This window comes from Papaver somniferum, chromosome 3 (assembly GCF_003573695.1).
Source record: "Papaver somniferum cultivar HN1 chromosome 3, ASM357369v1, whole genome shotgun sequence".
In the NCBI taxonomy this organism is placed as follows: Eukaryota; Viridiplantae; Streptophyta; class Magnoliopsida; order Ranunculales; family Papaveraceae; genus Papaver; species Papaver somniferum.
The window spans coordinates 69,111,117-69,120,590 of NC_039360.1; the positions used below are offsets into that span (position 1 = coordinate 69,111,117).

Sequence of the window (9,474 nt, forward strand, 5' to 3'; positions counted from 1 at the left end):
GATGTTCCCCTTCGTGCATTTTCTTCAACATAATAGGAATCTCTACCTCAGCCAGGCACCGTAACAGATCGCCTCCAAAGCTTTTGCGATATAGGATCCCTTCGTGAAATACGAATCGCTTAGCCCTCTGTTTTATCTTGACAACCTCCTTTTGATTAACAGGAATTACTCTGTCGCGGAGATAGCTTATATACGGCTCTCTCCAGTCCCCAGCGTGACTTACGCTGAAAACCTCCAGCTGGTTGGCGGCGCTTGACAATTTGAACAAGACTTTTGGAGTAGCCGAGATTGAGTCTCCATTTCTGGCCAGTAATATCCCAAGCGTTGAAGACGTCGATAGAGTGTTACCACCAACATTTGTCCACAAATTTCATCGTGAACACGATTAAGCTGCAGCTGTGCTTCATCATCTCCAAGACATCTTGATAGGGAGCTATCCGGGTTTTGATGATATAGCATGCCATGAAGTATGAATAAGCTCCGCAAGGTTTTGAGACTGACCTTTCCTTGAGAAAGCGAGCTGCTAAGCTCCTGAATGATCGAATTCCGCCAATCGCAGTTTCCAGTGTCCTTGTATTGCGAAAGCCACGTTGACTCTACCGTTCTCCTCTTCACCGTCAAGGTTTCTTCTAAACCTTCAAACTGTAATTTGGAAGCTAGCGTGGCTAAACAATCGGCGTGTCTGTTGTTGCTGCGGCCTACATGGGTTATGGTTGCATCAGCAAAGTAGTTTAGTAACCTCTGCGCTTCTGATCGGTATGGAGCTAGTGTTACCTCCTTCGATGCATATACTCCATTCATATGATTAACTAGTATCTTAGAGTCACCTCTTATTTCCAGACGTGTGGCCCCTGCTTGCTTGGCTAACGACAGTCCTATGAGGAATGCTTCATACTCTGCTGAATTGTTAGTGCATTGAAAGTCTATCTTGAAGGTGTGCGAGAAGATTTCACCGATTGGAGATACTAGGACTACGCCTGCCCCTACAGTGTTATTGCTAGGAGTGGCAGAGCCGTCAAAATATAACATCCACGCTTCTTCTTCGATAACGGAGATGTCTGGAACTTCTCCCGGAAGATCCTCACGTAGTGCAGTAGTGCCTTCCCCCGGGAATGCTGCTAGTAAATCTGCAACTGCTTGCCCCTTGATAGCTCTAGGCGATGTACACGTTATGTCTAACTCTGACATTTGTAGAATCCACTTAGCTGACCTTCCCATCAGGACTGGTTTTGAAAGCAAAAATTTTGCAGGATCGAATTTAGATATGAGTACCACTTTGTTGGATAACAAGTAATGTCTGAATTTTTGAATGGAATGAATTAGTGCTAAGCACGCCTTCTCCGCCTTGGGGTATCTGAGTTCAGCATCTCTCAATATTCGGCTGAAATAGTATATAGGATACTTGATTCCCTCGTCATCTTCTTGAGCGAGCAAAGCCCCGACGGCGGTATCACTGAAAGCGTTGTAGAGACATGGCGGTATTCCTTGGAATGGATACTTCATGACGGTTGGAGATGACAATATTCTCTGAATCTTTCGAAACGCTTCCTGTTGTACTGCGTTCCAAATGAAACTTGCTCCTTTCTTCAGCAAGGGGGTAAATGAAACAACAAGCTGGGTTAAACCAGGTATGAAACGTTGAATGTAGTTCACCTTGCCCATGAAGCTTTGGATTTCCTTCACAATTTGTGGTGGCGGCATCGTGAGGATAGCTTGAGTCTTGGATGGGTCCACCTTGATCCCCTCAGCAGTTACCTGGAATCCCAGAAATTTGCCCGAAGAAACGCCAAAAGCGCATTTCAAAGGATTCATCTTCAATTTGTATTAACGACATCTTTCAAACACTTGCCGTAGGACTCATGTATGATCTGTCCGAGCTTTTAATTTGACTACTATATCATCCATGTAGTCTTCGACTTGCTTATGCATCATGTCATGGAAGATTGCCGTCATAGCGCGTTGATATGTTGCGCCGGCATAACAGTATAATAAAAATTTCCGAGAGGAGTTCGAAAAGCTGTCTTACTTGCGTCATGCTCGTACATCCTTATCTGATTGTAACCGCTATATCCATCCATGAAGGAGAACATGCCATGTCCACTGGTGGCATCTACTAACATGTCGATGTTAGGTAGAGGAAAATCGTCCTTGGGGCAGCACTTGTTCAGGTCTCTGAAATCCACGCAGCACTGGATCTGTCCGTTTTTCTTTTTCACTGGAACCACATTAGCCGGCCAGGTCGGATGATGGATGGGTTTGATGAAGCCAGCAACTAACAATTTCTGAATCTCAGTCTTGATTTGATCTTCCACCTCGTGCCTGAATTACCTCGGAGACTGCTTGATCGGCTTGGATCCGGGTATGACATGTAGATGATGGGTAACCAATTTTTCATCTAAGCCGGGCATTTCTTCATACGTCCAAGCGAATATGTCTTGGTATTATTTGAGAAGTTGCACGAGCTTCGTGCGCTCATCCGTGGACAAAGTTGAGCTGATAGAGATAGGCCTGAGAGATTCTTCATTCTCAATATTAACGACTTCGAGCTCATCAGTCGTGGAATTGGTGCCGTCCTGCAGCTGTCGTGGAGCATCCAACACCTCTTCCTGTGGCTTGTCATTTTTGTAGCACTCCATTGGGCGGAGAGACTGGGCATCAGTCTCTCCTGTTAATTGCTAACAGCGGCGTCGGTACACAGTTTTTCTTTTCTGATCACGGCTTGCCACAAAAGTTCGTTCCCTCTTAGTGTGAACGGGGATCGTTGCTTCACTGGATGAAGAAGAATATCTTGTTAGTGAAGATGCATCGTAAGGCTTAGCCTTCAATGCAAGTTGGTCTTCCTCCTGGATTGACGCCCACGTGGGGAGTGGGATGCAATGAACCTTGTCTGATTCTTCTCTCGGAGCTTCTCTTGGTTAAAATAACTTCATTCCACATATTGGCGCGTAAGGAGACAACGATGCAGGAATACGAACGACTTCTTTATTCAGCATGGTCTTCAGGCATTGGTGATACGTCGAATGGACAATCCTATTGTCATGAAGCCACGATCTTCCTAGTATCATATGGTAGTCCGGCTCCTTCTCTATGACTTCGAATTTCACCTTTGACTGAACGGGTCTTATAGATAAATTCAGATTGACATACCCGTATGTGTTGGTTTGGTTTCCTTCAAAGTCCGTCATCATGGTAGGCCGCCGTACGATCTTGCTTGGGCCGACCATAGCCGTCCTGAGCGTCTTGAGAGTAATCACATTCGAAGATGCCCCTGTGTCGATGAGGGCCCGTTTGAACTCTGAATCCTTGATACGCAGTAACGTCTAGGGCCCGATTGTGACCCTCTTCCGCCATCATGTCTTCCTCCGTAAATGTAACATTATTCACAGATATCTCTGATGTGTTTGAGATTTCCTTACGCGAAGGAGTTAAATGCACGTCCAAGGCTATCTGGTTAATTGCGGCAAATGTCTCCGTCCGCTGATTCTTCGAGAGGTGTAAAAGTTCGCACAAACTTTCCACTAGAGAAGCTGTTTCCTGGTCCACTGGCCTCCGGTTCATAGTGAAATTGTTGATTTGATGAGGATCAGTCCCCGGTGTAGAAGTCTCCACGATAGGGACGCTCATCTCTGATGTCATCTGGATGAGGAGATCGAGTACGACGTTTATCGTTTCTTTGATCAGGTCCATGTTCTTCGTGTGAACCTCCTGTACTCGTGCTAACTCGATCAATGTTGGGATTCTTCCGGCTATCCCATCAGATATACCGTTAGGAAAGGGGGTATCACCATTGGAGGAACTTTGACCAGGATTTGAAGCTGTTGGGGCAGTCCTAAGACCAACCATTTTAAAATCAACCAAATGAGATTGGGTATTGAAGAAATTGACTTCACAACCGAGAGATTAATCTCCCACTGTGGTCGCCAATTGTTTATGGGTGAAAACTGTTTCTGCGGTTTTTGGTAAATTTGGGTGTGTGGATGAGAAAGGAGTCTAAACCTTAAACAAATGCACTGCACGAGAATGCTTTCTGATTCGAGAGATCAATCTATACAATTCTGGCCTAAACAAAGAAATGGTCGTTCCAGACTTGCTTCGGTCACAAAGTGAAGGAGATGGGGTTGATCTTAGGGAGGGAAGCGAAGAAGGTGTTGAGATTTTGAAGATGTTGGTTGTTTATGACTTGTATCAAAAAGAGGAACTGGCTTGCAATGATGTAAGCTATCAATTCTAGTGTTTTTCTGGATACGGATGACAACACTTAGTTTTCTGTGCTTGTCTCTGTGTGTGTTGTTTGGAAATAGGTGATGGACCTATTTATACAAGTCATAAAGCACAAACCTCGCCTCTCGTAGGAAGTGGAGGAAGTGGTGTGATGAAGTAGTGGGGTCGTGTATGAGTGAGTGCACGATCATGTCTTGGCCCACTTCTCCCATCATCTCTAACCGTCCATGTCTTCCTGACACGTTCTTGTAAGGGCACGTTGCACGCTGGACGTTGTAAACCGCCAGACCAATACCCCAGTAAGTATCCCCAAGTTTGTGACATGCTTGATGTCTCGAATGAGTGGATCGTGGGACCCATAGGGAGTAGCATACGATGCTAGGTTAAATAACTGAGTTGTTTAGGAAATCGATATTCATGAAATATCATGTATACTCTATGCATGTAATGCATAGAATATAATCAATGTGTATGAAGCATCGTTGTTTTAAGGCTTAACGGAGTAAGTCGCGGATTAAACGTCTTAAAACAGATGCATGCTTAGCTATCTTCGAATGATAGTTTGGAAGCTGCACAGGCAAGCCCTCCCTTGGCCGATCACATGATGTGGTAGAGTGACGGATGGTAATCACCACGACACCTTATTGGCCATTTAACTCCTAGCCGGGGCTTCCTAACCAAGCTGGTAGAGTTGGACGGACGAGATGATATATGACGCTCATCTGCGACCGTTGATGAAGTTTTAGGGTTTTGAAGAGGTGCGCAAGCCTCACTCTTCAGCTTGGTCGAAACCAAGCATGGGAGGCGTTTTTGGCAGGACCCACCAGGCATGCGTGTAGACGGCTTGCCGGTGTACATGTCCGTACCTCACTGTCTCATGAAGGTGCGATCTAGGACACTCAATTTGACCGGTAAAGAGGAGTGGACGAGATCAAATTTCGACAGGAATCCTATGCCGCAAAGGATTCTTAAAGGGGCGCGGCATGCCATCTTCAAGGCACACGAATCGAGGCATCCGACCATGGCTAGTCTTGGTCGGTCGGACATAGATATAGACGGTCCCACAGTGATTATGTTGATACTCTCTGGACTTCCTTAGTCTATTCCTGCACCCTTCATCCAAGCTGGCAAAGATGGACGCTCGTAATTGATTAACGACACATGTAACATGCCGCAAACCCTAATTAGGGTTTTAAAACAGTCACGCATGCATGGTTTTGGATAATCGGTTTTGCAGGTTAGGCTTCTTCTTTGGAGAGGTCGATCATGTGGGGTCCACATTGAGCCGACAGTGAACGTGTGTGCGCTTCTCCAATGGTCTTAGGCGCAATCTAAGCCATCCAAACATGCTGGCGAAGTTGGATGGTTGTGATTGTTTTAAGACACTAGTGGAACTTCCGCGACCTTTAAAAACATCACGTCATCCATGTTTGGAGAAAACGTTCATTGCTCCGTGGCTTTGTCGTGAGAAAACCGATCGAGTAGGGATAGAGTGGGCCCGCTAATGTGTGTGCTAGCGCCTCCTCCATCTTTCATGGTGCGATCTAAGCCGTCCAATCAGGCTAGTGAAGTTGGACGATCATGATCACTTTGAGACTGCCTTAAGCAGTCTTGCTCATTCGAGCTTCTTCCAAAGCAGCGTGGCCACCCTATTTTGGGTTGGCGTTTTGGCACGTTGAAAAGAGGAGTGTGATGTTCGACCGTCTAGGGCGCAAACAGGCCCGCTGGTGGTCATCACGGTGATAGCCTTCTCCTGCTAGGGTTCGTCTAGGCTAGTTAAATCATGCATTTTACCTGCGTGGCCGTGATTGTTTCTGAGACTGATATGGACAGTCTAGATTTCCCTTAGGAAATTAAATATGCTCAATCGGGCTAGTATAACACATCGAGAGATGTATCCTGTACGGGTATTTCATGCATGCCTCACCATTGGCACTTGGAGATTCGTGTTACTTTGCTAAGAGCAATGCTCAGTCGTCAAGCCGCACCAATAATGAGAGTTCTGCGGGAACAACACAAGAAATACTAGGCAAATCATGCATTATAAATAATGCTAAAAATTCACAGGATATTTGGGATTGCTGCTACATGCTCCAACCTGGATGAATTTCGTGTATTTAATTCACAGAATATTTGGGATTGTTGCTACATGCTCCAACCTGGATGAATTTTGTGTATTTAATTCACATAATATTTGGGATTGTTGCTACATGCTCCATTCTAGGTGAATTAATAAATCGAAGAGGTACTCATCACTTATCAAATAGCTTTACCCTCTGCAGGATGTCAGCGTATTAAATTTGGCTTTTACAATTTTAGCCTTGAATAAAAATCCACCATCAACAAAGGTTTAACAGAATCATCCCCCTCTCTTGTGAAACCTCCTGATCCTTATTTAGGTGGGAAAAATTACATATTGTAAGTTTTATGATTGTTCTTGTCTATTTTCCCATGTACAAGAACTATAATCTCCAGGAGGGATGTGAAAAGATTTCTACTGACTTGTTCGTGTATTTTCTTAGAATCGCTCTAGTTTCGGTTATTGAGCTATGAACCGTTTCTGAACACTTGGATAGTCTTCCTATCTAAACTCTTTCTGTTAGGTTTTGTGTCAAAGGTCTTTTTTGAGAATTTTTCCCATATCTTCTTCCTTTTAAATAGAAGATTTCTTTCCATTAATCAAGCATTTCATTTACATTCTCTATCATCTCCTCATAAAGTCTTTCCAGTAAAGAAGATGATGTATGGACTGTTCTCTTTCCCTCTAAGAAAGTTCGTTTTGGTTCTTCTGATAATGAGATGTGTCAAGATAAACGTGATTCATCCTCTGATGGAAATCCCACTGTTTCTCATTTTGATAAACTCCCATTAACCATGAATCTTGTCTTGAATCGTGCATTGAAGAATGAACTAGAATCCTCAATCAAAAGACTTGAAGACAAGATGGATAATCTTGAATCTAGGATTGATCTAATCGAAGATGAGCTTGATGATTATAGGGAATATGAGAAGAGTCTTCAATGTAAGTGAAATGACATTTGTTTCTTGCTTAATTTTTGTCTAGGAAACTTCTTATGAGAAAATTGTGTTTTAATAAGGATAACTAGGGTTTGGAATAACAATTATTGTGAGTACACATAGCTATTGCCAACGATTTTCATTTTGCAATGTTTTTAGATTTATTTATTTAAATTTTAAAGTTTATTTGGAAGATGATTTTGCAGTATTAATCTTTATTGGTTTCATATATTGCAAAAATTGTTATGGGATATGTGTGTTTGCGTCCGCGAACTATGATTGTCCCATATATGTCAAAAGTTAAGCCTATTGTGTCATTATGCAAATATTGATGGAAGATATGATGAACTTTTGATTACAAAGATTAAGTCTATGATATCATTATGCAAATATTGATAAAAATAGAATGAATCTTTAAATAATCCGCAGTATTGATGTTTCCCTGATCCACTTCTATGTGAAAGTACTATGCGGCTCCATAAGTTCTCATATGTTGAGCATTTCTGATTAAATTAATCATGGGTTCTCTTGTGGTTAATTTAATTGAGTTTTCTGGATACAAATTCATGCTTCGTGTAATTTATTAATGTCCAAAGAAATCCTTCTTTTCTTGCAAAAGTAAGGTCGCTCTTTTTGTTCTTTCGGGAATGACATTATATGGGGGAGAGTTCTAAATTGAACTTGTGCTTAATTGCCAAATCTTTGTGGGGAGTGTGGATGTGGAATATTATAGGAGTTTTCTTGTATCTTTATAAACTTCTTGATGAATACACTAAGTTTCGACTATGTGAAATCATCGAAACAAAGTTGATATGTTTTCTTTTAGTCATGAAGTATCTCTATGAGAATTTCATTATGATCCCACTAGTTTTCGTACCTTTGCCAATTTATATTAATAAAAAGGGGGATAATTAATGCGTAGTTCACATTACATATACATATGTTTTACAGATCATTATGTAAGGGGGAGTGGTTTTCACGTGAGATGAAGTATTGACTAATGGGGAGTGATACATATCACCATAGTATTGTTGTCAAAGTTGTGATACAATTGGACTTTGATGCTGTGTAATAATACTATGACACTGTATAACAATACGAAAACATCTAGTTTTTATATATTGTTATAGTTACGGATCTTCAACAATTATGATGCTGAGTTGAACACGTTCAGAATCACTGGAGTACTTGGAAGTGACGAAGATTTCGAGTAATATTGAAGAACCAAGGAAATCAAGCATTTGGATGAGAAGCTACAAAGTTTATTTATTTTGTAATCTATATGTATTTATAGTTTTGTCACTAAAATTGACAAAGAGGGAGATTTTTAGAGCATTGCTCGGTCGAACTCGCAAGCGTTGCTATCTCAAGCTTGTTTGTAAGTTTAGTTGCCAAAACTGTAAGTCCTGATTTCTAGTCTACTTATATCTAAGTCTCAGATTAGGATAGTAAGTGTAGTTGAGCATTATACTTCACGACGTTCATCATTTGAATACGAAGAACTACTAAGGGGATCTTGTGGAACTTCATCAACAAAAGGTATGCGAAGATTTGAACTCATCTATCACTCAAAAGTCTATATACTCTATCTCCTATTTGAGACAAAAGTCGTATAGCTATATAGACTTCGATTATACACATTTGTTATTTCGAGATGAGTTTAACTCGCTTACATATTTCTCGAAGTATGTATTGGTAAGATTTTGCTTTAACCAAGTTCATATTATATTCTTGACGAAAGTCAAAAGATGATCATGTGAAAATCGCCTGGTAACATCTTACATGATTTGTATGAGACAGTCATTTGATGTAGAATCGAAATGTTTCGTACTGATCATTCGATCACTTGAAAATTGCTTTGAAGCTAATAGTTTGTGTGAGACAACTATTGTTGTAATGACCCTTCCCTTCACCGATACTGTCCCCACTTTGCCACTGCGGTTATCCTGCATTATGGGGTTTTGAACGGGCATTGCTGCGGTCATCCAACAAAAACTTTCCGAGAGGTCACCCATCCATGGATGGCTCCCGCCCGAGCATGCTTAACTGAAGAGTTTTCTGCCAATTTTACTGAAAAGGACTCGGTGTTAGGAAAAGACAAATCATTACTTATATTCCATTCGGCCATCCACTACCGAAATATCGGGGTATTACAATACCACCACCTTAAATTGGAGTCGTCATCTGCTCCTGAATATATCCAATCTCAAATCTCCGACGTTCCCTGCCCCTCAT

General features: G+C 41.9%; 1 protein-coding gene across 1 annotated transcript; it reads right to left on the bottom strand.

The window, feature by feature from the left end:
• Window positions 1-219: 219 nt before the first annotated feature.
• Window positions 220-1,503, bottom strand: LOC113359554. Its single transcript, XM_026603167.1, has one exon. It carries the CDS (start codon window positions 1,501-1,503, stop codon window positions 220-222), a length of 1,284 nt encoding a protein of 427 aa, XP_026458952.1.
• Window positions 1,504-9,474: the final 7,971 nt, after the last annotated feature.

Excerpts from the sequence above, each read along its gene's own strand:
- LOC113359554 (XM_026603167.1), bottom strand. The coding sequence starts at position 1,503 with ATGAAGTATCCATTCCAAGGAATACCGCCATGTCTCTACAACGCTTTC.